This window comes from Squalius cephalus (assembly GCF_949319135.1).
Source record: "Squalius cephalus genome assembly, chromosome: 2".
NCBI classification, from domain to species: Eukaryota; Metazoa; Chordata; class Actinopteri; order Cypriniformes; family Leuciscidae; genus Squalius; species Squalius cephalus.
This window is the reverse complement of record NC_137123.1, coordinates 30,901,809-30,929,386: the sequence shown is the minus strand read 5'-3', so window position 1 is coordinate 30,929,386 and position 27,578 is coordinate 30,901,809. Positions and strand designations below refer to the sequence as shown.

Sequence of the window (27,578 nt, the reverse complement as noted above, 5' to 3'; positions counted from 1 at the left end):
ACGAAAAAGCTCTTTAATTAACCCTTGACACAAATTATCTTTTTTAATCATTTAAGATATTGCTACAAATCAGTGCTAATAACTGGAGTCTATAATCATCGAACAAAGACCATTCTAATCTAAGCCTCTCATTCTGCTTTATCAAACCCACAGATTCATAGGCAAGGGGGTACTGTTTAGCACCATTTAATACCCTAATGAGTTTTATGAATAAGTTTGCCTGTGGCCATTATCAAAGACTGCTGGAGACCTTGATCACTGACCGTGAAGGTGAAACGCTCTGAGAAACAGAACACAAGCAATCAGGGAGCTCTGTGCTGTTCTGCTGCAGACAAAAAAAAAAAAAAAAAAAAAAAAAAAAGCAATCTGGTGTTCTTTAAGCAGAAAACTGAGATGCCCATGTATCTTAAAACAAACTTTAAATTAGGCACTTTAAGCATCACTGACAATTTACAATGTCTCAATGTTTACAATGTTTTTTTCTTCATTTTTTCAATCTGTAGGCGATTGAATGGCTGAAGCAGTGCCCACCCGATTCGTTCAAGTAACCTTCATCATTTCAAGGCATCTCACTCTTTCAATCCATTCATCTAACTGAATGATAAACAGCCTGAAAAAATGCATTTCGAGATTGTTCTAGCATGTACTGATATCTAATATCTGGCATAGCCTATATTTTACAAAATGTGAAATGGCATAGTGCTGCACATGCTTTTCCGTTTATTTTAATGATCTCATCATAAATAAACATGGTTATTTAGCATTTTATTCAATATTACATTATTAATTGAAGCCTGTTTGTCATGTATAATACACTGACCAATTGTCATCTGGCACAACAGTTCAAATTTCATTGGACAATGTGAAGTGGAACGTGAATTTTCCGGTAATTTATAAATAAATCGTTACATGGACAGACTTAATTTACATTTATGAAGCGATCTGAATCTGCGTCGTTGAACTAATTGATGTTAATTGACTACAAAGCACTGCACAAAAGCAGCACCAAATGTAGCAAGTTCAAGTCACTTGTATTTAGTCTATACTATTATCTATACTATACTATACTATACTATACGTTTACCATTTGATGAAACTATCATAGTTTGTTAAATGAAGCCCAGGCCTACAGGCCTATCATGTGAAGTGTAAACTGACAACAACACATGAAATGGTGACTATTATTTTAACATTTTTGATAATTTTGCAGCAATAGTATAATATTACAGTACTACTGGTCAAAAATTTGCACACACATTACTATTTATTTATTTTTTTAAAGAAGTTCCTTATGCGCATCAAGCCTGCAATTGTTTGATTAGCACTGCCTTAATCCTCCTGGCCATGGAGTTCACCAGAGCTGCACAGGTTGTTGCTGGGATCCACTTCCTCCATAATGGTATCACGGAGCTGCTGGATGTTAGACACATGGCGCTTCTCCACCTTCCGCTTGAGGACGCCCCACAGGTGCTCAATAGGGTTCAGGTCTGGAGAAATACTTGGCCACTCCATCACCTTCACCTTCAGCTTCCTCAGCAAGACAGTTGTCATCTTGGCGGTGTGTTTGAGGTCGTTATCATGCCGTTCGGCCCAGTGTCTGAAGGGAGGGCATCATGTTCTGCTTCAGAATGTCACAGTACATGTTGGAATCCATGTTTCCCTCAATGAAGCTCAGCTCCCCAGTACCAGCAGAACTCATGCAGCCCCAGACCATGATGCTACCACCATGCTGGACTGTGCAAGACACAATTTTCTTGGTACTCCTCACCAGGGCGTTGCCACACATGCTGGACACCATCTGAGCCAAACAAGTTTATCTTAGTCTCATCAGACCACAAGACATGGTTCCAGTAATTCATGCTCTTGGGCAGGTTGCTTTCAGCAAACTGTTTGCAGGCTTTCTTGTGAGCCAGCTTCAGAAGAGGCTTCCTTCTGGGACGACAGCCATGCAAACTGACTTGATGTAGTATGCAGCGTATGGTTTGAGCACTGACAAGCTGAGCTTCTGCGACCTCTAAAGCAATGCTGGCAGCACGCATGCGTGTTTTTTGATGCTTCTGCACCTGACGCACAGCACGAGGACTCAACTTCTTTGATTGACCCTTGCGAGGCCTGTTACGAGTGGAACCCGTCTTGGGAAACCTCCGTATGACCCTGGCCTGTACTGTAACTCAGTTTCAGGGTGTTACCAATCTTCTTATAGCCTATAGGCCGTCTTTGTGGAGAGTAACAATTCTAATTCTCAAATCCTTAGAGAGTTATTTGTCATGAGGTGCCATGTTGAACATCCAGTGGTCACGATAAGAGAATGGTATTCAAAGCACAAATTTTAACTGCTCTAATACAAGATACACAAATTTGTATGGTCCTGTTAAGCAGACAAAAACATGAAAATGATGAATAGGACATGTTGCTTTGCATGGTTAAACGATGTACAGCTATTATCACTTCGGGTGTACTCACTTTTGTTGCCTGCTATTTTGACAATAATGGCTGTATGTTGAGCTATTTTCAGAGGACAGTAAATATATACTGCCATACAAGCAGCACATTGACTACTCTAAAATCCAAGTTTAATTTCTATAGTATTGTCCCTTGAGTAGATATACTAAAATGTTAGCTAAAATGTGAGTGGTGTACAAATTTTTGTGAGATACTGTGTGTATGTATATATATATATATATATATATATATATATATATATATATATATATATATATATATATATATATATATATATATATATATGCTATATGCCCCTTTTTACATCTGAGCCCCTGCCCCTGAGGAACTCTCTACACGTCCCTGCTGGGCTGAGCAACTGCACTGAAGTGAAAAGTTAAGATCAAATAATATTAAATCTTCACAAACATTACAGATAAACTCTGAAAATAAAAACTACCTGAACACATTAGATTACGAACAGCTGCCAAATATATAATTGTTGATGAAAGACTGCACCAGAATGCTTTATAACTGATTTAGGTTACACATAAGCAACATATCTTAAAAATACAATACATAATACAAAAATAAACATAAAAATAAAATCAGAAATGTTTAACCAAAAAAAAAAAAAAAAAAAAAAAAAAACGACTTAAAATAACATGTATGTTCTGTTGTTGTGGATAGGTACATGTTATGGCCAAAGACAGAAGAGAATAACAGCATTTCATTGCAATGTGGAACATGAAAAAAAACTCCACTGATCAGAGATCAGTTATTATATATCAAAATCTTTGCCCAAAATATAAGGGAATCAACACAATTAGCCTCTGATCAGTGTAGATGGCACTAGAATAACCTGTAAAGTCTAGCATAGATGAAGAAATCCAATATATTACAATATAAGCACACTTACAATTTTAAAAAACAATTTTCTAATTATAGGCCATCAAATACTCATTGAAAATCATGTAGTATATTTCATTTACTTTACACTTTTTCAAATGTTATCATTCCAGGTTTCAAAGGATCTGCTATTTTCTGTTAACAAATGTGACTGAGTTTCTCCTTAATTTTGTAACAAAAGAACACTGCTTAAAAAAAGTAGATGACACATTATATATCAATCCAAGTCATAACAGAGGGGCATACATACATATATATATATATATATATATATATATATATATATATATATATATATATATAAAATATGAGTTTATGTATTAGTAACGGAAGCAGTTAAACAACAGGAGAGGGCACGGCTGATTTAATCTCAATCATTAAAGAGCCATGCTGCAATAGTGAAAAACTCCATCCCTCTTTAATCATGCTCGCAAGCAGCCATCAAGGACTGGTGCATTGTGGGAAAGTCTTTCAAATGGGAACCTCAGAGTGATAGGAGCAGGTCTCAGAAGCAGCACCCTGGGCTGTTTTCATGATAAACCCACACAAACATTCATTCCCTGTCACAGCTGCAGAAAGGTGCTCTTTATGGTTCACAACGCTCCTTAAGTAGGGCAACATGTTGATAACGAAACTGTACCCTGCATGTCGTTTTTTCTTGTCTCCAAAAAACCGACTCTCTTTCTTCTGAAGAGAAAAGGGAAATAAAAAGTTTACACGTACAAACTTACAATGTATTACTGATAACTGGATTTTTACAGAAGATAATATTTAAAAAAAGAAATAAAAAATGAAAAAAGACAGATGCTGTGCAGGTGCCTGTGGTATGTTCAGAGTCTCTGTCTCTAGAGGCACCAGAAGAGATCCGTTCAGCACGTATGCGTGAGGACAATTATTCAGATTTGTGACAGTAAAGGTCCTTAAGCGCTTTGAGCTCCTCGATGAGCGTTTTGTTCTGATTCTCCAACACGGCCACTCTGTTTTCCAGACATTTAACATACTCTTTCTTTTTCCTGCGGCACTCCCGTGCTGCCTCCCTGTGGTGGAAACACATTATTACAGTCAGGCGATTATAGAGGACACCAAATTAGTCACGCAAACTAAAAATGCAATATTCAAAACCATTAAGTTAAGGTTCTAAGGAAGACCGCAGTATACAGGTTGTATTCATAGTAAAAGTCAAGTTACAGGAAAAAAAATATCTATAAACAATCATGACACAAAAAAATAATCTGGCATTTTAATCAGGCATGTGATCAGCTAAGAAAAAATAAAGAAAGGAAAACTTGTTTTTTTCTCCTTTATTCAATATGACTACAATAACATTATTGTTAATAATAATATTTATTATTATTCAAAAAAACATTTTTATTTTATTATTATTAAAATTACATGAAACGAAATCAAATAAGAAATATATTACTACTACAAAAAACTACTTTACTACTTAAAGCAAAAAAAAAATTTTGACTGAAGAATTTTCCTCGACCAATCCCCATTCCACAGCCTGTCACTCACCCAGTTTAAGAGCAGTTTTTTTCTTCTTGTAATTAGGAGTATAGTGAGCACATGCTTTACCTTCACAAATGAAATACTCAAAGAACATTTGCATTTAAAGAAAGGTCATTTTGAACTTTATTTCTATTATTTACGCACTTTTATGAAATTTCAATGTTTTTAATCTAATGCTTTTACAAGACTTGACTCTTTGTGATGTAGCCATACAAATAATTGAAGCAGCACTATGCAGTTTTGGCAAATTCGCTTTTTGCTCGCAGGTTTCTCTATAGAGCTCCCCCTACAGCTTCGGAATAGATATTTGACAACACTGTCGTAAAAACTCGTTGGCGATTCTCCTCCCTCCCATCTTCTCCCTCTGGTCATGTGCATTTGTTTTCAAAGAAGCCGGCGAACGCATGGAACCGTGTCCACTGAGGTATGTATGATACTCAGAAGGCTAGCATATGTTGAGTGCAGTGCCGTAAATCAAATCGTTACATCGCGGAGTCCAGGGTGAATACACCTAGTTTTTTCTTAATTTAAGACCTATTCAAACTAAAACTAAGATATTTATTACACTATTTGAGAAATGTAAGCCTGTTTACAGCCTTAAAATGAAAAGTGAGACAGGCGGGAACCCTGCAATTGACGGAAATCCGTTGTTGACTCGCTGCAATTAACGGAAATCCGTCGTAGTGATGGCGAACTTTAATCCCTGCTACTAATATTATTGTAAAGTAAAATAATAACAATAATAAATAATTTAATAGGAACAAAATACAATACTAACATTGCACGTTATTACTAAAATACTAACTAACGTGTTAACGCATGCGATTAATTCTGTTCAGTTTAACGCGTTAAAAAGCTTTATGCGTGGCTTGAGCGGGGAATAGGCATATATTCCGCCCCCCAGTAGTATATATTTAAGTAATTAAATGAATATAAATGTGCGATTAGTCGCCTAATGGCTTACATGAACAACTACTAGTTGACTAGAAAAACACAGGCAACCTGTTTCATTTTATCAGTGGTATCAGACAATTATTTTCAGTCCAAAATGAGCATGGGCAATTACTTGTGCAGATAAGTTTTTAATCGTACCTGTTCTTCATAAGCCGAACCTCCCGCTTGCGCGTGACCTCCTCAGTTCCTCCCTGGCTGGGCATTGCAGGAGACGAGGCCATGACCACACCTGGAGCAATGGTGCTAGCTGCGGTGCGGATCTGATATGCCTGAACGTCTCCTGAGGCCGCTGAAAAACACAAGCAGCACATATTTATGGTTCGACAAGGAGATGTTTAGATGCCAAGTGTGGCTGAACATGGGCACAGCCTATAGCCTGAGGAACTAGACCAGCACACTTACTCTTCTGTTGCTCATCTGTTGCTTTCTTTTATTCAAGATTGTATGTAGCCTACTTGCTTAAAACTGAAATGTCTTCTATTTTTGTTAAATCTCACCTTGCACGACCACTTGATTGCTGGGCACCAGTATCTGCTGCCCGTCGCTGGTCTGTGCATACTGCAGGATGGTGGTGCCCTGCTGAGCACCTGCTGCGTTCGTCATGGTCAGGGTTTGTAGCCCTTGAACTCCATCTGTTCCGTTGTTGGCTAACTGGATCGCTCCACCCTGAGTAATAGCAACTGGGAGAAAACAAATGGCATGAGGTTGATTTAAATGCAACCAGTATAATCGTGAAGTTATCTGAAATACTGACAACCTTTGCATTTCGATTTGTATTTAGCAGACTCAAACAGTGTCAAGTTACTATTTTAAAAGTTGGAAAATAATAGTAGTAGTGTATTTGTACTAGAGAAGCAAACAACTTACTGTACTGCCCACTACTTGTCTGGTAGATGGGCGTTGGCATAGTAACGGTTGTTATGGCTGGAGTGGAATCCTCCTCTGATTTCTCTTCTTCTATCCGTGGGACCGCTGGAGCATCGGATGAAAGGTCGTTCAGGATCTTTCTGCATTTCAAAATATCAAATCATGCTTGTGAACAATGAATTGTGAATAAACTAGCCACTTTGGCGAGTTGAATTTTATATTCAGTTAAATAAATATATGCGCTGCAGGTTTCAGAGTGAATTGCAACGCTTACATGCTTTTACATGCTTACATACAACGAGGATAAAAGGAGGAGCGACGACAGTGAAGAACGGGAGAGGATCTGACCTGGACTGTTTATGTTGTGTTTTATGTTTTATTTATATGTTTATATGAGGCAGTCATCCATGAGGGGTTTGCCGCTTTACTTTCATTTTGTTGTTTGTTTATTTTATAATTAAAGTATTGTGTTGAACGTTAGCCAGTTCCAAACAGTTGATGGACCCCATTGACTACAATAGTTTTTTTTTTCCTACTATGGAAGTCAATGGGGTCCATCAACTGTCTGGTTACCGACATTCTTCAAAATATCTTCTTTTGTGTTCAGCAGAAGAAAGAGATTCATACCAGTTTGAAACAACTTGAGGGTGAGTAAATGATGAAAAACTTTTCATTTTTAAGTGAACTATTAAACTTAAACCTCGTTACAAGTTGATTATGTTTATATTATATTACATTATATATTTTAACAGTGTTGTTCAATAAAACCAAATGATTACTTGCTTTTGAAATGTTATTTGACAATTATTATTGCCTCCTTGTTATTTATGCATTTAAGTAATTAATTGGATATTATTCAATTAGGTCTATTTTTATTACCACAAAAAAATATTATCCGATTACTTGATTAATTGTCAAAATAATCGACCGATTACTCGATTACCAAAATAATAATTAGTTACAGCCCTTGATTAGATAAAGAAGAGAAGTCACTGCAACTTTGAGATGAAACTACAAATACACTCAAGTACCTGTATGATGGCCGTCTAGACAGGATCTCTCTCCTTTTCTGGCAATCTGTCACACTGTCCACTGACTCCTGAGAATCATCACTCTCAGCAATGGTAGAAATCTAAAACGAGACAAAACAGGAACCCATAAATACTGAAGACCCTTCATCCCCTACAAAAATTACTATTTATAAACTATCAAGTCTTCTAGATTAACAAACAACAGAGTATACATATTGTATTAAGGTTATTTAAGCCTATGTGCTACCTGCATACAATATTGAGTCTGCAAAGACAGCTCACACCAGAGGTCGCGTTAGTCTTTCTCAATTGTCCATCATTTTGACTGACAGAGTCATACAATTTCTGTAATAATCCATTATTACCAGTCATTTTAATTTGAATATTTTATTGAAAATAAGACTTTTAATAGCTGTAGTTTTCATTCACATTTAAATGTTTAATCATGAACTTACAGGACAAGCATAAGGGCAAGATTATGCATTTATACATTTAGGAAAAGAGAACAGATGAACAGAGACTGTGCAAAGCAGATTTTTTATTCCCTGCAGCGACATTGGGCTTTGGTGCCTGAAAAGGCCAATATAAACAACGCAATATATTAAAAATAAAAAAAACTAACTGAACTAAACTCAATCAACGCTCTGTATCTGCCTTAACTCAAAATTCCTCCATGTCCGCATCGACATTTTTTCCTTTCCTTTTTTCTCTTTCAGCCAATTTTTTTCTTTCACACATAACAGGAAGGATTTGAACAAAACAGGAACTGGATGCTCGTCACTGCGCAATTAAACGCATCAAGGGAGACTAATGCAGAATTGTCATTAGATTTTGCGTTTTTTCTAGTTTTAATTTTGTCCTTGAGGCTGAACCCATGATCTGTGTTGCCAGATTGGGACCACAATTTCCAGTCCAAAACATTTACTGCCAAAAGAATGCAATATAATTCTACTGTCATGACAAAAAAGGTTTATTAGGCCTTAAAAATAAATGACAAAATAAAACGATAAAAATTCATAAATTTCTCTGCCAGGAGAACAACAATACAACAGGAAAACGGATCAAAACATGGTAAATATAGTAAATGAAAATGAGCAAATATGACAAAAATATTTCTACCCAAACAGGTAGAAACTATTACAAGTATGTCAAAAGCCTATTTGCAAACGGCAGTCAGGAGGAAATTAACAGATTTTAACCCTCACACACACCATAAAAAGCAGAAAATGCTGCTCAAAAAATGAACGACAATAATAATAACTTACATTTGTGTTGCACTTTAACTTCAAACAGAAACTGTTGAAAAAACTTCAACGTCTTTCTTGAAGTACACATAGTAGCATTTAACACAGAACTTTGCACAGTCAAAACCGATTAATCGTTGCTTCAATCCTCCTCAAACAGCTGCCTCTGCTGTGTGGGTGTGAGTTTAGTAACGTCATGAGGACTGATTAGACAGACATGCACATTTGGGTTTTGTTTGTTAACCAACTAGCCAATACAATTTAAATGTTTGAAAATCGCGATCCCAAACCCGATCCTCCTGCCAAACCAATTATAACCCGCACAATCAAATTCAAATCCGGCCAATCTGGCAACACTGCCTGCACACTGGAGCGCACTCTTCACCAACTGGACATTTACAGATAGATCACCTTCAGTGTAATCTGTCAAAATTACAGACAACCTTCTGATTTTTCCGTCACTGCTAAAAAAAAAATTCAATGACAGAAAATGTTTGCGACCTCTGGCTCACACAGAATTATGTAATGAGATTTTTGTACGGTTCTCTCTTAAATGAACCATCTTGTCAGGCTTACTTGTACAGTTTGCACCTGTGGGGATTGTATGACGGAGGGCTGGGCTGCCTGGATGACCCCGTGAACTTGCACCGTTTGCCCGTTGGGCAGCTGAACTAAAGTCACTGTGGGTCCAGTAGCTGATGCCTGTGCTGCAGCCATGGAAACCTGCATCAGGGAGGTACAACAGGGTGAGACACAGACACTAAACTAAGCTAGAACCGAATTAAAATATCAACCCACATCTACAAGCATAATTACTCTAACTGTTCAATTATAATCAGCCTTGCCATGCTAGCAAATGTGTTTCCATACTAGAAACTCACCTGCGCCAAAGTGGCCAGCTGCTGACTGTCTGTCTCTGAGATTGCAGTGTCGCCGCCCTGCTGGACATCTGCTCCTGCCTCCATGGTCATTTAGATAGCCTGGAGATGCAATTCAAAATATTTTATTTTGATAAATATACAGGATACTACGAATATACAATTTATTATGAATATACAGGGCAGGTCATCAAAATCCCATGAAAAGGGGATGTTTATCGATGTAAATGTGAAATCTGAAAGGGTGCGACCGCAAAATCTGCCCACAGACTGGGTTTGTCGGTTTCATTTTGAGTATTCATTTGTGTAGTCTGAAGGGTTGTCTTATAAAACAGACATATGTATAGGTATTAAATGCAAATGCAACAAATTAAAAGACATTGAACAAATTAATAATGTATAATATAACACTATGCAATATATTTAAACATATATATATTTTCTGACATTCTAAAAGGGTGAAATGTTTGCATTTATATAGTCTACATTTAATTTCAGATGACGTTACATAACGTGAAAATTAGATTATAATCCACATAGAAACAAATGTAGCTACCAACCTACACATGAATGAGATCATGCATAACAAATATAAACGAAATACACTTTGAAGGATTCCATGGCTGTTTTGTGATGAGTAATAATGTTGAAACGGAGTCTTTAATCATCGTGCTCAACAAACCAAGTTGACTCCATTTGCCGCCTTTTTTTACTTCCGTGTACAGCTGTCAGTCACATTTGCGCTTTGGTTTTTAAGGATTTATGATTATGGCAAAATAAAGAAAAAAAGGTGCAAGCGAAATAATAAAAAAAATTCGTGAGCGTATTTATGGATATTTAAAATAAAATAAAACAATACAGTACATGTAAGTGCTTGCATTTTTAGGCGTGTTTCGACTTGTAAAATAGTGTTCCAGGTTGAATGATGCAAGTATGCAACACAAAATCAGTCTGTTTTATGGTGTAATTTGAAGGAAATAATACTCAAGAGGAATACATTTTCTCTCATTTTATTTACCAATCAAATCCACAATTTATTACATAAGATAATTGTTTTTGTGGTAAAGAAAGACCTTTGCATGGGCGAGAATGCAGTAAAGATCTTTCATTTAACACGGAACGCTTCGACTACTCTAAAAACCAATGCTGGAGTCAAGAAAAAAAACATTTCATGTGCTGTATTTCCATCAAAATGTGCCATGGACGAGCGATCGCATTCACAACACTATCCATCCCTTTTCCTTCCCATAAACACACGTACTTCGTAAAACCACCGCGATTTTCCTCCTTCGACTGCCTGACTGACTCATTGTCTGCAAGCAAGTCTGAGCTATTGAGAAACATGCCCACCGCCGCCATGATCTCTTTGTTACACACGGATCGAGCATTGCGACATGTCCACTAAAACAGCAAGTGCATTATCTCTTTCCCCCACGAATGCGTCTCTTCTTACCCGACACAGACTCGCCTCGTCACTCCCAGGCCTCCGGAGCTCCACTTTTATTTAGTCCGACACGTAAGAGACCGCGTCAGGCTACACCTCCGTCGCGTCACCGAGGACAACAACACAGAGATCGAGGGGGACGAAATACAGCCCTAATTCACTATCGACAAGATCCGAGGTGTAGGCGGAACATAACGAACGGCGTACGAAGATATACGAACAGCTAACGAACAGAGTCGGATTCACACGAGCATGCGTCAAATCCATGCGCGCCGCTATGAGTGGCTGCGCATGCGTCAAATCCTGGCGCTATGATTGGCTGCGCATGCGTCAAATCCTTGCGCTACGATTGGCTGCCCTTAGTCGTAATAAATATGAAAAAATCTGTTCAAATGTACTAGAACCTTTCTTTCACTGTCTATGACTAGAACATGGGGTTTTCACGAACCATCCTCATCATCCTCATGCGAGGAACTCAATTTAAACGGCAGCTATATCTATTTTAACGTAGAATAGTATACTATTATTCATATGAATATTTGACAAATATTATTTGTAAAATATTCCGTTTCTATCAAGCTACATTATTAAGTTGTTTTCCTACTCACTATAATATTGTACTGTTAATTATTTATTTAATATTTTTTATTATTTCTTTATTAAAATCTAATTTCTTATTTACGTGTTAATCAATTTGTATTTATTTTAATATCATTTATTTCAATTTTTAAATAATTTTAATAAGTCAATGTATTGATTTATTTTAATTAAACTTTTCGTTATTTATTAATATGTTTGTTTATTTGTCTATGTATATTATTCTAATCGTATATTCATTATTTATTTAATTGTATTTCTTTTTCTTTTTTACACTGTTTTCCTCTACACATTTCCACGGACCATCAGTTCTCCCTTGTGGACCGCAGTCTGAAAACCCCTGGCCAGAGCCCCTGGCCTGCCCTGTACTAAGTTTCAAAAGGAAAAGGAACAAATTCCAACCCGTATTTTGTGGGACCGACAAAGGAGACCTCTGTGCACAAGATCTGTGGGCGGTGCTTTCCAAGATGATGTTACGATTGGATGACTTGAATGCAACGTCAAGGCAATGTCCACCAATCAAAATGAAATAATCTCTGCAGAGGAGCACAAGTTTTCCGCCTACTTGCCAAGAACCAGGAAATAGTCATGATATTTTGATAGGCGACTCTCAGTTGACATTAGTCATTGTGAAATACTTACTTTTCTATTAGTTTCGTGGCCGACGGAGTTTGTCGCAGTTATGGCATCGTTATTCAAGAAAAAGACCGTAGATGGTAAGTTTTTTGCTGCTGCTCTAAGGGCTTGTTTGTTTGTGAAAGCCGCCCAGCAACACTCACACGTCAATCATCGGCTGGTTTCCTTACTGAGTGTAAATTTGTTGAATAGCCTACATTTAACCTGATTTGGGGTCTTTTGGGGCATGTCCACAGTGCTATATAACACAGAAGTGTATTTTATTCTAAAATGTGTTTGTGGGAGCTGCCACTGGAAACATTCTAACTTACATATCAAATATCAAACATCTATTGATCTGACTTGAGTCTGCTCATACTTAACAGTATCGGGTTAAAGATGGTCGAAACGAATAGTTAATGAAATCACCGGGCCACTACTGTATCGTTAAGGGTTCTAAAATGACTTGTTATGAAAGTAGTTGGCTACCTTTAAATATGTATTTGTTATTATAACTGACTCCGAAATTTCAGCATTAATAATTTAAATGGGAATCGATAACTATATCTCCTATCATACTACAGATGTTATCAAAGAACAGAACAAAGAGCTGCGGGGAACGCAGAGACAGATTACAAGAGACCGGACAGCACTGGAAAGACAGGAAAAACAACTGGTGAGAATCCCCACCCATCAATGTGACGTGAATATGATGCCAGAAGTTCCCCTTTCTCAGCACTGAGGTGTATGAGATCACGAGGTTATGTCATTATGTCATTAATGTCACAGGGGGCCTTAGTGTGTCAATAGATTATGACTAACAGCTCATGATTCTGTTTCAACTTGAGATACGGGCTGTTTGTGCCATTGCTGGTGTAACTTTTAAGAAGTTGCTGGTGGAATCCTTTATACTTTTATTATAGCTGCCCGTCATACATCAATGGCTATGTTTTAAAACCAGTGTAAACATTAAAAAACAGTAGCTGTGGTTGCCAGAAATTCACTGTAAAAAAGTTCTGTCACAGTGTTTCAGGTATTACAGAATGGTATATTGGTGCCTGTATATTTTGGAACTTATAACCGTACAATTCATTAAGTGATATAATATATCAATTATTTACTTGAACTACCAGAATCTGATTTGCTTTTCACCTTTAAAAGTACTACTGATAGCCATTATAATAATACATGTGGTAGAATATAAATCCACATGTTGAATTGAGTTCATTGAAAGTGGTTGTGGCCTTAAAACATGGCCAATACCCATATATAGACAGGTACACACACACACACACACACACACACAAAACACCATCAGGGTAACACATATGACACTAAAATAATGTAATAAAGTTGTTTTTATATTTTTACAGGTTTTGTTTGTTTTTTTGGAAGAATTAGTCGTTTTTGTCTGTGGCACAAATGTACAACATATCTGCATTTTATGGATTAAAGGTGTTATACAAATAAACATTATTATTCTTCTTTATCTAATTATTATGCTGTCACCTCTAAGCCTTATTCTAGCTTGACTGAGAACTGTAATGCAATTATAATGCATCTCTAACCGTTTCCTACTATATATATATTTTTTTTTTCATCACAGGAGATGGAAATCAAGAAAATGGCTAAAACAGGGAACAGAGAGGCCTGTACAGTTTTAGCCAAGCAGCTTGTGCAAGTGAGGAAACAGAAAACGCGTACATATGCTGTCAGCTCTAAGGTCACCTCCATGTCCACCCAAACCAAGCTTATGAACTCCCAGATGAAGATGGCTGGTGCCATGGCCACAACCACCAAAGTAAGATCCTCATGATAACTTTTATAAAAGTCTGTTCTAAACCCCAGGAATTTTATTTTCAGTCAATTTAGACAATTCAGATCCACTCTGATTTCACATTTAAGTAAATAGGGCTGCTCATTTTGTATTCCTAAATCCCAAAGAGAATTGGCATTTTAGAGCCGTTGCTTCCCTCTGGAATTTCAAATGGGTTTTTTGAATTATTGGCTTTGGATTTATGAGTAAATAAGGATTGTGGTAAACATTACTGGAAGAAACGCTGCTATTTTATTTATTAAAGTCTCTTTAATGTGAAAGGATATTAAAGTAATATTAACCTTGTTTTACCCAAATGGAAAACCACTATTCAAAACCCCCATTATAAATTCGCAAGGGAACTCATGGCTTGAAAATGCAAATTTGCTTCCAGCTAGGGCAGCAAATTGACGTTGTGCACGATTTAACAACTCTATTAACCATGTAGGTAAATTGTTTTGGTTTTATTAGTATTTGTACTAATTTGGGCCTACATGTTGGTCTATTCTGTAAATGCGGAACTGGCACAGTGTTGATACATAGCCATCATCCTTTGCATAATTGCATAAGTAGCCTAAAGTGCACACTTTAAAAAGGACATGAATCAAAGAGTGACTCAGTTGTTTGTGTCTCCGCCTCTCTCAAAACAACTTACAGACAATGCAAGCTGTCAACAAAAAGATGGATCCACAGAAGACCATGCAGACCCTGCAGAACTTCCAGAAAGAAACCGCAAAGATGGACATGACAGAAGAGATGAGTAAGATGTGTTTTCATTTGTTTATTTATTGTTATTGTGGTTGTTTTTGTGAGTGGTTTTGAAAAATAATGTTGTAGACATTTTTCAGGAAGGATTGATTGTAATGCGTATGTTTGTGTCTGTTTACAGTGAATGACACTCTGGATGAGATCTTTGATGATTCGGATGATGAGGAAGAATCTCACGACATTGTGAGTCAGGTGTTGGACGAGATTGGAATTGAGATCTCAGGAAAGGTAAGAACTGAAATATTATACGGGCATCAGGCAAATCATGTTGAGGCACTAGATTCAATAAACTGTCTTATTACTGTGTTACTGTACTGTGTAATGTTGTGCATTAGTGTTGAAATCCATTTGTGTCCATTAGGGCTGCATAACATAGTGGATTTTAAAAAAAACTTTAATGATTATTCTTATATGTGTTATATGCAACAACCAAGCAGCAACGATGCTAGTGTGATACAGAGAATCTATGACTTGTTTTTTTTTTTCATTCAAACAAGGTAAAAACGAGATAGCACCTTGGTTGTGTGGTAGTATTTTGGCTTTACATTTGATGACCACGCTCAGTCAGTCCTATTCAGTCTGTCTAAGCACGGCAAACTATAGAAAAGACTGCAAGCATGGTTAGCTCTTACCGTCTTCCTAAAAAGCACTAAAGCAGCACTCTCCATTTGTTCAAGTTTGATCTATTTAAAGGTGCTCTAAGCGATGTCACACGATTTTTAGGCCAAAACATTTTTTGTCACATACAGCAAACATCTCACTATCTGCTAGCTGTCTGTCCCCTGAACATACTGTAAAAAAATGCGGTCTCTGTAGACAGTCCAGGCTCCACAAACGGCAAGAAAAACAAACTGGGCTAACCTGAACCACGAAACATAACAAACTGTTCTGGCCAATAACTGACAAGAAGAATTTGGGGGTGGGGTTTGGGGGGTTAGTGCACGGATGAGGAGGAGGGAGGGTCTAGCTAGCCTCCGTTTTGTTTGACAATACTTCGAACGTCAACAAGAAGTGACGTCACCCAACATCACTTAGAGCACCTTTAAGCTTTAGGCCGTTTTTTTGTATTTATTTTTTTTATGTGTAACTATATATAAAGAGAAGCAATATGAGAATAGATCACATGCGGAAAATGGAGTCAAAGTGCTGAGCCTCCCATAATTTGTTGGTCTTGATGTTCTACATTACATATATCATATAAATAATTGAACCCTATACATTAAAGTCCCCATGAAATCAAAATTGACCCTATTTACTTTGTTAGTGCATATTACTAGTCTTGTGGTGAACAATCAGTCTGTGCAAGTAAATATAAAAAAAAAAAAATTTTTTACCATGGTAATCTTTAATCAAAATCTGAAAAGTTACTTCCGGTCTGGAATGGCGTCTTTTTCTGATGACGTAGGTTTGACGGCTTGGTTTGAAAACGCTTAACCACTCCCCTCAAACCGTTAGTCTGCTATGAGCGAGAGATGGAGAGGAGGAGCGCTAAGTAAAACCCTGCCCTCTGTTCAATATTCCTTTTCACTGGGAAATACGTCACAACACTGGAGAAAAGTCGTTTACTTCCGGTTCACGGGGACTTTAAGCCTTTTTTAGGTTTTGCATATGACTTACAGTAATCCTGAATCAGACTTTATGCAGAATGTCACGTAGTACAAGATTTGCTGTTTAACTAGAAAGAACAGGAGATATTTATCTTAAAACAGGGGCTATAAAATAATCCAACAAGTTTATCACACATCATGTTTTTCATTTGTCAGGCAGCTCTAATGCTCATGTAACTATAAAATCCCTATTTACAAATGCCAGTAGAGAATTTTTACCACATCACAGTGCGTTTCATTTGATAATAATTGCGTGCAAGTGTTCTTCGTGTAAAAGTTCTTCAAGATAAGTTTTTCATGTAAAATTACCCTGTTGTGTACGTGCATAGATTTGCTATATTTCCTCTTAAATTTGCAAGAAAAAAGAAGAAAAAAACACACACCCACATGTCCAGGGCATTCCGCACACATCACCTGTACATCCATTTGTCACTCTTTCAAAAAGTATCTTACGTTCTGCACTCTCGCCTGAGAGCACATGCAGCAAGATCTTTGAGGAAACATATTTGCTGTAATATCCCAATTATCACTATTGAAGTATATGACATATGACAATTTCTGCTTCTGTGAACTCCAGAAATGTGAAAAGTGCCCATAAACACCGTTCATATAAGCCTAGACTACATGTGAGCAGCTACATTTTAACTCTGAAATACTTTAGTAGTGTTGTCATACCAAAATTGAAGTAGATGGTACCAATGCCAGTTACATTTCACAGATCTTGGTCTCACATTCAGTACCATAGCAAAAATGATTTTAACTATTTAATTATGCATTTCATTTAACTAATTAAATGTAAAAAGTTAATTATTATACATAAATGTATAGTACGCAAATTGGGACGCACCTGCCTTTTATGAATGAGTCGTTCGGTCATTTATTAGACTGATTCATACAAAGGCCCAGATACATTCAGTAACAAAACATAATTTGCTGCGTTCCAATTCGCCTACTTATACTACGCCCTAAAAGTATGTACTCTTTTTGTGAAGAAAAAGTACATACTTTTGAGTGTGTAGCAAAAGAGTAGACAAGCTTTGGGACATACTACTTCGTCATCTTTAACGGACAGCTCTGTCGCTTATTTACGTGCATCCTGTCACCGGAAACTGCCCTGTCAATCATCTTCTGATCTTCAATCATCTCGGAGAGAAATGTTGGAGCACGATGATCTGCCAGTTGTGGGTCTTTCATGCGGAGGCTCTCCTAATGTGTTTGCAATTTGAATATAATGATGCATTTTAAAGTTAATGGCTGAACATATCTTTACAAAAGTTCACAATGCTGCTACAGATGAAATATCACGTGGACAACATTGAATAAATATTTTTTTTTTTAAGGTTAGATACTGATAATTAATCACTCAACCCCCTTTATTTAAACCTCTCTACATAACTCGCACATCCTCCATGTCTGTCGTTTTTTAACACTTTTTACGCGTGTTTGTATTTCTAATCTAATCCTCGTCCAACGCGAGATGGGTTGTGGGCAACATTAGCCGTTAGAGTGTGCATCGATCTACACTTCAGATTCTGACCGGAAATGGTAGACCCTCCGGGTATCTTTGGAACACTCGTTTCAACATACTACGATTTGGGACGTACTAATTCTATTTTCGAATATTATTTAGTACGGATAGTATGCGAATTGGGACGCACCGATTTTGTTGCTCAGAGATGTACAATTTCGCAATTTTGAAATGTGCTATTTTCGTTAGCAAAATAGAGCAAAAAGAATATTCTGAGTCTAAAATTGAAGTCTCCTAATTTTAACTTCTTGTTTATTGAACTAAAATCAATATCACATTTGCAAATGTGCTGATATTCAGGAAAACTGTACTCTTGCTCATGTGGTATTGCTTATAAATATTAAAAACAAGAGTCATTTTTTGCACCATCTCATGGATTTTGGGGATATTTTTTTATTAATTTTGGATGGCATATTTGCCCCAAGCCCCCTTTAAATTTCCGGCCTTTTTTTTTTTCCTTTTTCGAGCCTAAGTGGTAGCTCCTTCTGTTTGCGAAGAACAGAACGCGTGAAACATAGCAAAGGCCGCTACTGATCACTACATGAGAGGTAATATCCGAAAAAGCATAATGGGGCACTTTAAGTGTGAACTTATTAATGAATCATAATTTCTGTGTGAAAGAATTAACACATTTTATTTTAGAAACTGAGAGCCATAGAGAATTATTATATTGTTTTTCTGTACCCTACGGCCTACGCAGTGAAGTGTCATGATTATTGAGTCTTTGATTGCAGCAGCACTATCCATCACATTGTTTTTGATCCATAATGGATTTTTTGTTTCCCCTGCAGATGGCTCATGCCCCTTCAGCTGGCCGAAAGCAACCAAGCGCCACCACATCCAAAGCAGATGGGATATCAGATGCGGAGATCGAGAGACAGCTCAAAGCCCTTGGAGTGGACTAATGCTCATGCACACACACACACCTGATTATTGCCTGGCAACAGGAGGCAACAACACACTCTGCTCAGATTCACACACACATTTGAATACATCCATGCTGAATACAAACGCATACATACACACGGATGCTAATAAATGGACAGACTAAAAGCTTACATTCACAGTCACAGACCTGCCTACTCTGGGATAACCGTGCCACAAATGGCAAATGCAATTTTTTTTAATATTATTATTTATTTATGACGGTTACAATGACACTATCAAGGTTGTTTGGCACTCTTTCAGGGGTTCCGCTGTTTCATCCGGCTTTAGAAGGACAACAAATTAAAAAAAAAGTTTCAATACACTTGTTGTAAATGAATACTTAAACAATACAACGCCTTTGAGAATAAGGCAATTGCATTTCCCTGAAATCTACAGCTTCAGTCTCTTTGATCGATAACTCTGGAATATAACTCTCGCATTGGTGTAAACAAGTTTGACAGGAGAACTCTACCTCTGTAAACAGAAGAAGTGACAGGGCTGGCTCTTTAGTCTCGCTGTGTTTTGTCTTGTCCTCACTTTACCTTGGTGTTCTCCCGCATGGCAGAACATGAAGTGTGAGTCACATCTTTAGTTCCTTGTTCTCACCTTCACTCAGTTTATAAATTGGAAATGATTGAGTTTGTCTTCTAGGTTCAAATATTGTTTAGATATTTTGAGTGCTCATATTTTATTCAGCTGCTTTTCAGGGGCGATGCCAAATCATAAGAAGTGTGTTCGAGTTGAGCACATTATTTATCCTCCTGTGGTCTGAAGATGGTTGTTCTCCTTGATTTCTCATGTACCTGAGCCTGAGGTCTCAGGTTGACAGTGTGTGTGGGTTTCTCTTGCGGTTGTATAGGTGTATTGATCGAACCGAATTAAGTCGGGGTGTGTCGCACGTGAAAGCGGCGTACTGAGCTTGATCTTTGATTGTGCACAGATCTGGTTTTTAGGTAGACGAAGGTTATGCACTGCAATATATAGTAAGGATGTAAATAATGTAGCATGACAGGTTAATTAGTTTAGTTAATTAGAGTTTATTGTTTAATCCACAGTGAGATTTTTGAAATATGGGTGATGACTTTCATTTCTCAAAATTTGTTCACAGACAGATATTGTTCAAATTTAAGGGGATTATATACCCTATTTAACCATAAATAAAATTTGTAATAATATGTGACTTGTTTGTGTTTTGATTTTATTGATAAGTGGGAAGTTGTTTGTTTAAATAGCCATTTACCACTAGAGGGCAGAGCCCAAACATGCTTAAATATTTACAATCGTTATATTTATAAGAAAGCTGCACTGCTGTTCAAAAGTTTGGGTGCAGTAAAATATACATATTTTTTATATATATAAAGTTGTTGTTTTTTTTGTGGAAAGAAATTATTACTTTTATTTCAGCAAGGATGCATCAAACTGGTCAAAAGTGACAGAAAATAAATTTATAGTGTTACAAAAAGATTATATTTCAATTAAATGCTGTTCTTTTTTAACTTTTTATTCATCAAAGAATCCTAAAAACAAAACAAAAAATCACAGTTTTTACACAAAACAAATTAAGCAGTATAATTGTTTTCAACATTGATAACACTGAGCACCAAATCATATTAAAATGATTTCTGAAGGATCATGTGACACTGAAGACATGGAGTAATGAGTAAAAAAATAAATATTGAAAATAGAAAATCGTAATAATATGTCACTGTATTTTAGATCAAATAAATGTAGCCTTGGTGAGCATAAGAGACTTTTAGTTCTATCTAGATTTTTTTTATTTTTTTTTTTTTACATAAATATGTGTAATGTTAATAATATTATTTGTGATGATAATAATCAGCCTGATTTGAACAGAAATACATTACAGATTGATAAATAAAGTCTCCAGAATATTGGAATTGGCTGAAAACTGTCCACTTTGAAGAAAGAAAGAGTCTTATGTTCCTTGGAATGTTTAAAAAAAGACTGTTTCTCTGACCTTAATCCTGTATTTTTCAAAAGTACAATAGTTGGGAGACTGCCATGATATAAACTTTTTTTGGTTATGGTCGTTTGTAGGCATTTATCACAATTTAACAGCTTACTGACTTCAAACCCAGAAACTGCCACTAGTGTAGGAGTCCTCTGAGGATTACTGAAAAATGTGTCACCCTCACATTTTCGCTTCATTTCACAGAGAGACTCAAGATGCACATAGTACAATCCTTCTGGCCTCCTTGAATGTCTGGAGACGCAAGTGTGCATGACTCAGAGGCAAATGCTGGCTCTCCCACTCGCAAATACTTGAATATTCAATCTCAGTCAGGTCATGCCAGACTAGCCATGAAGAAGAATCTGACTCAAAGTCCAAAGGTAAATCTAATCTTTTTTTTTTTTTTTTTTTTTGCAATATGATTAAACAGAATAACAGAAATGTCGACAAAAGGCGGTGTGAAGATTAACTACAGCTTCTGGTCAGCTGTGGTCAGACAGGCCCAAAGCTCAAAATGATTTTTCAGGCATGCATTTGGCAGAAGCAATTGATATTAACTTTTCTTCAGAAGTTGACATTTTTATTTCTATCTATATCATTCAGTCAGACACCAAAGGCGGTTGGTTCTTCATCCCAAAGAACAATCAATTGCTAGGATATGATGGGGAGAAGTTTTTTAGTATGTCAATATGAAGAGACTCCATCTTAAGTCATCATGAATATGGCAATACAGAATCTGAGGCTGAAGAGAAACTCAAAGCCCTTTGCATGTTTGTTTATTAAATATTTTGTCAAAACTTGATTCATGCTTTCAGCTGCAGTTAAGAGTTGTCACATATCAACTTACCTTTTCTCGATTGCTTAAACACATTTCTTGAAACTATGCCTTGTATTCTCAAATCAGTTCCCAATTCCCCAAACATCCTAGCCTGGGTTTCCCCATACTGCCTTGCTCGCAGCGCGATTCTATTCACGCTGCTAGGCAGTCTGGACACCATGGGACAATTTTTCCCCTGAAAAAGGGAACCAATCACAGAACGGGGAGGGAGCAGCAAGATGATGACGACACCGAAGCAGTTTGTTTATATCAGACTCGACGTTACCTTCTACCCTCATGTTTATCTTTCACAAACGGTAATATTCGCTAAACGCCATCGTGTACAAATAAATCTTTGACCCATCGTCTTTTTCCTCGTCGAATTTCTCTCACTCTACATACGTCATCTGGTATAATTGAAGCGATTGGCTATGAGCTACATACAGGCGCATTTGATAGACATTCATAGCGCCCAATAAACGGCTCTGGGCATTCGTAAACCACGCCTCAAATACGAGAAAATGCGCACGTAGTTCCCAGACCAAGTCTCATTGAGACTTGGTCTGACGTTAGCCAGGCTACAAACATCCTATTTTCAGGTCAAAATGAAGCTCTCAAAGCCATTCACTCTTGCTGAAAAACCAAACTTTGCCTTCAGACATCACACACAAGCCCCTCACAAACACACACACACACACTACAACATAGTCTTACACACTGGTGCAATAAATTCAAAACAACATTTCCAAAACTGGCAAGTTATGTTGCTTGTGGTTATGTTCTTCCATTTCATCGTCTCTGTGTCCTAGAAAAATAGAAGTACTGATTACTGTACCTGTAACACATCCTTTTTACAAAATGGAAGCATTCAGAAAACTCTTTCTGTATGTGAGGCAATTTGATGCATTTCTTTTTATTACAGTAGTATAGGGCAACAGCTACAGTACATGTATGTGCTATAACAGCACAGTGTACTGCACTCAAAAGTTACAGTAGAGAGCAGTCTGAAGTACATCCACTGTACCTGTTTTTCTTTCCTGAAGGTTCTTATGATCGAGGCGACGGTGAAGCGACTCAAGTTTGGCTGTACTCATAGCCCAGTCTCCCTCATAGTCATACCATGGACAAAGACATGGGCAACTAGAGTGGAAATGCTTGTCTCTTTGGCCTTGCCCTTCCCCTTCACCTTCCTCATCCTCTTCCTCCACTCCCTACTGTACATCCTCCTCCTCCATCTCCTACTTTTCCTCTTCCTCCTCCTCTTCCTCCATTCCCATCTGCTCTTCCTCCTCCTCCTCCTCCTCCACCTCCACCTCCACCTCCACCTCCACCTCCTCAATCTCTTCCTTCATGTCTTTCTGGGCCCATTGTTTCAAAACCCACTGAACTGACTCTGGCCCTTTTATCTCTCTATTGATGTGTGATAAATTTTGACTCTTAGTGTTTCCACTTGGGTAACTGTGTGCTAACTGAGCTGAAGCTGTGCTGACTTCAGTGAACAATATTGAATGCTAGTGCTTTCTAAATGACAACATGGTGTAGGCAATGAGAAATGAAGGATGATTTGTGTGTAGAGTTTTGCAGTGACAGTTCAACAAACCTGACTCATGTGTCAAAACAGGGGAATAGGGAAATGGCTGTGCTTTTTGATAAATGGTGTTATGGTTTTGAAATTTTAGTTTGAAGGCCTGGATATAGTGTTTAAGCAATCAAGAAAAAATAATAAGGCAAATGTGTTTTTATCTATAGTCCCAAAGTGTGATTTTTTTTTTTTTTTTTTACATTTAATGTTAATTAAAATGATTTGACCCTTTTTCTGTTTCATTTTAATAACTTTTTATAATGGGTGCTTCTCAAATGGAAGGTTGTATTGAGGTTGTGTCATTCCTAAGTTCAGTCCTTCTGAGGCTTGAAGGCTAGAGTCCTCCTCAGCATTAAAAGCCAATATGAGACGGTCTAGTAAGTGCGCATGGCTTCGTCACATGTTTCCGCCCCTGCGGTCACTTCACGAAAATACTATTAAAACTTAATTTTGGAAAAATACTCATTTTTATATTAACTGCCTTTCTATTAATGCAATACAGTGAATGACAGCCGTCTGCAGTCTCCCACTGGCTTACATTATTGGCAGTTTAGTGTTAATGAATAATTTACTGCAAAACAAAAGATAACATCTATGCTTTCATGCCTGAAAATATTATTGTTGTATTACATTTCATAATAAACTCAGACGAGCTCAGTACCGACTCGTTTTCCATCAGTTGATTTTCGTGAATTTAAATGTGTGCAAAGGATTGTGGGTGATTTAAGGCCTGCGAAGGACACATCCGATGCGTCCTTCAAAACAGGCCGAAAGAAGGACTCGAAAGGAAGGCTGCTTTACAAGGATCCTTCAACTTGAGATGGCCTTCAGCGACGCTTGATGACGTGGCGGCCGAGATATGCAGGCTTTGTAGGATGCAGCCTTCTGTATGAGAAGCACCCCAAGAAAAACTAAACTGAAAACGACTGTGACAAATACAGTGCATGCCATTGAAAAGAATGTAAGTCTATCTCTCACAGCCTAATTTTCATGTGTGTGAAATTCAATATGGCACCTATACCCTGACAAAAGTCAGATTTCCCCAAAAAATCTAAGCAGAAAATTCTGAAGTATGAGTCATGAATTTATGAAATTGATTACCTGCTATAATAACAAAACTCTATGCTAATTTAGTTTTTTTTTCACCAAATGGCTGACCCTGTCTACAGCAAGACATTACATTTATTTGTATCTTAAGAGTCATACATTAGCAGTAATTGTTCTTACAGAATACAAGATCAATAATAACATTTAAAATTAAAAAAAATATGCAAACATTTTACTCTAAGTGTCTTATATATATATATATATATATATATATATATATATATATATATATATATATATATATATATATATATATATACTGTATATGTATGTATTATATATTAGACATAACATAATTATGTAGTTTACAGCAGCTGAGACTTTCGCCAAATGACAGACAGTAAATGATGTGGTCATGGATCACATGAATCAGACATCTTCAGTGTTAAACAGATTGTTAAAAAAGGTCATGTCATCACAAGCATTTCAATGAGGGCTGTAAGGGGTCGTGCACATGTGATGCCACTAAGAAACGGAGAAAAAAAGCCTAGTGGGAAAAAAAGTTATTAATGTTGATCAAAACACTCCTAATAATTTACTTACTGCAGTCATCACTACTTAGTCAACTTAAATTACACTGCTGCAGAACAGCAACCGTGTTTTTGTTCCTCTGAATTTATTTACATTCTGAAAGGAAGTAATTTATGCTGCTTTGCATGCAAGTTCAAGGAATTTCTAATTAACTTCTTCTTCCCCGAGACAGATTGTTGTAATTTAAATAATATGTGTAGGCTAATAGCCATTCCCTTTTCAAACAAGAAAACAACAATAACTGGCACGTTACTCCTGTTGACTAAGTAGGAACATTTCATACCCTAAAACAATTAACCGCTATTAGACGTTGAAATATGAGCAACATATACTGCTAATACCTTTTTGGCAACAACTTGAGCTTGAAATCCTTGAGCCAGTTTTGCTGTATGGTTCTGGTCTGGATACCCCAATAAATTATCTTTAACATTTAGCTGGAGAACATATTAAAGGCATCACTTTTTAATGAGGCTCTCATTAACCATGTTCGATCACTTTTGCTTTACACCAGCTTTGAAGGGTTTTGAGCTATGTTATTACAGCTATTTTGTAGCAATACACCACAATCTCAAAGGCAATGTTGCTGGGTGACAGTACAGGAAATGGGCAATAGGGAGGGACCAAGCAATTCAATAATGAAATATCTGTCTGTCATGCCTGTTTCCATTTACATCAACATTGCCTGATGGCGACAATGCCTAAATTATCTTTCACAAGGTCTGGACAATTCCATCTTATTATGGATTCATGGATTATGGCTTCCTTATGATGGTGTCCAATCATAAACTCAACTAGCACTTATGTGTGAGGGTTGTAGGTAGATCTAATGTCAAGTATGGGTATTTCCGTGTGTTATTATGAGACACATAATGGTCATAATTGTAATATACAGCTGTGATCAGAGCACAAGGGCATCTATGTTCTTCTGCCTGTAAAGAGAGCATGCAGATGCTGTCTATTTATTGCATTTAAATTAATTTAACACATTCATGGTTCAATGTTCCCTCTAATTTGTGTTTTTGCTGAGCAAAACCTATGTTTATTATGGTCTATAAGACAGAAATTTTATCCATTTTATTAATGTATTTTACAAATTTTCAGTTAGCTCAAGTTGTCTCTTTTTTTCCCCTCACATATTTGAGTCTGGTTTCCTTGCGTTTTTTTTTTGTTTGTTTTTTTTTCTTTTTTTTTCTGTCTGCGCAGGAGTAACATCAAAGCACAGCATCGTACTTGAAGCTCAGAGGGAACGTTTCCCAAGGAAGTCATTTGAATGTGTTGGTGTGCATATGAGAGACAGAGAAAGCAAGTTCAGAGAAGAGATGGAGGTGTGGTGTCTGTATCTCTGTTTGCATGATGTGAACTTGGACAAAAATATATATATATACAATAGCAATAGCAACTTTATTAATATGGCACAATTAAAACAACACAAGTTGACCAATGTGCTTTTATGATGTCACACAGAAAAAAGAAGAAGAAAAAAAACAACACATAGGCACATATAATAAAATTGTCACTGATTAAAAGCTATTGAAAACAGATGTTTTTTGAGTTGTCCTTTAGAATCCTGTACAGTAGCAGCTCTCCTCTAATATGTTTAGGCAAACTGTTCCAAAGTTTAGAATCTCCTTTTTGACTCAGATGTGTCCTGGGAATTTTTAGTAGCTTCTGAGTCGCTGATCTCAAAGTTCGTCTAGTCTGATATTCAGTTAAGAAATCTGAGAGACAGGTCGGTGCGAGTCCATGCAAGGATTTGTATACACAATCAATCCTATAGTAGACTTGAAACCAATGCAGGGAGACCATGGTAGGAGTAATCTGTTCACCTTTTTTTTTTTTATCCCCATTAAAAGTCTAGCAGCTGAGTTTTGAACTTTTTGCAAACGAGAAATAGACGACTGACTAATCCCTGTATAACGCATTACAATAGTCAAGTCATGATGTTATCAAAGCGTGGATCACAGTTTCAAGGCCTTTAAACTTCAAACATGATTTCATCTTTGCTAGATTGCATAAGTGAAAGAAACTTGACTTTACAACGTAATTTATCTGTTTTGTCCAGTTTTAGAGAGCTGTCAAGGTACACAATATTCAAGGTTGTAACTGTTCACATTTAGTTTACTTGAGAGTGAGAGAAAGACAATAAAATGAAAAGAGACTGATGTCACTAGCAGTGTACGTTTGGAGCAAAGAGCGAATCTGACGAATCAATTTAGTTCATTACAACAATATGTGAATGAAGTGGTAATCTATTATATGTTATCGTTTTACAATATGGTTTGGTAATCTGTCTGTTAAATTTAGGTCACAAAGCCAAAAGAATAATTGTTGCCCCTAAGTTCTCTTCAGGAGATTTTTGAGAGGTCTGTAAAGAAGCAGAGCCTTAAAGTTATTGGTGATCCCAACCATATTCTTCATATAAGTATGATG

At 36.9% G+C, this 27,578-nt stretch overlaps 2 protein-coding genes across 2 annotated transcripts; one reads left to right on the top strand and one right to left on the bottom strand.

Annotated features, from left to right (window-relative positions):
- Window positions 1–3,699: 3,699 nt before the first annotated feature.
- On the bottom strand, window positions 3,700–11,558 carry creb1a (cAMP responsive element binding protein 1a). The gene is made up of 8 exons (XM_079896117.1): window positions 11,291–11,558; window positions 9,841–9,939; window positions 9,536–9,682; window positions 7,716–7,816; window positions 6,685–6,824; window positions 6,315–6,497; window positions 5,956–6,106; window positions 3,700–4,388 (listed from the first exon to the last, which is right to left on the bottom strand). Exons 2-8 carry the CDS (start codon window positions 9,928–9,930, stop codon window positions 4,244–4,246), a joined length of 957 nt encoding a protein of 318 aa, XP_079752243.1. The 5' UTR covers window positions 9,931–9,939; window positions 11,291–11,558; the 3' UTR covers window positions 3,700–4,243.
- A 629-nt stretch (window positions 11,559–12,187) lies between these two features.
- Window positions 12,188–19,123, top strand: chmp2bb (charged multivesicular body protein 2Bb). The gene is made up of 6 exons (XM_079896103.1): window positions 12,188–12,594; window positions 13,078–13,169; window positions 14,100–14,294; window positions 14,967–15,069; window positions 15,199–15,305; window positions 19,004–19,123. The coding sequence occupies exons 1-6, from the start codon at window positions 12,561–12,563 to the stop codon at window positions 19,115–19,117; spliced, it is 645 nt and encodes a 214-aa protein (XP_079752229.1). The 5' UTR covers window positions 12,188–12,560; the 3' UTR covers window positions 19,118–19,123.
- Window positions 19,124–27,578: the final 8,455 nt, after the last annotated feature.

What these genes read in the sequence shown, in the direction of transcription:
- creb1a (XM_079896117.1), bottom strand. Translation starts at nt 9,930, where the DNA reads ATGACCATGGAGGCAGGAGCAGATGTCCAGCAGGGCGGCGACACTGCA. An exon ending in TCTAGACGGCCATCATACAG is followed by an intron (nt 6,825 to 7,715) that starts GTACTTGAGTGT and finishes TTTGAAATGCAG; the next exon opens with AAAGATCCTGAACGACCTTT. An exon ending in GACAAGTAGTGGGCAGTACA is followed by an intron (nt 6,498 to 6,684) that starts GTAAGTTGTTTG and finishes GTTTTCTCCCAG; the next exon opens with TTGCTATTACTCAGGGTGGA.
- chmp2bb (XM_079896103.1), top strand. Translation starts at nt 12,561, where the DNA reads ATGGCATCGTTATTCAAGAAAAAGACCGTAGATG. An exon ending in CCATGGCCACAACCACCAAA is followed by an intron (nt 14,295 to 14,966) that starts GTAAGATCCTCA and finishes AACAACTTACAG; the next exon opens with ACAATGCAAGCTGTCAACAA. An exon ending in GAATTGAGATCTCAGGAAAG is followed by an intron (nt 15,306 to 19,003) that starts GTAAGAACTGAA and finishes TTTCCCCTGCAG; the next exon opens with ATGGCTCATGCCCCTTCAGC.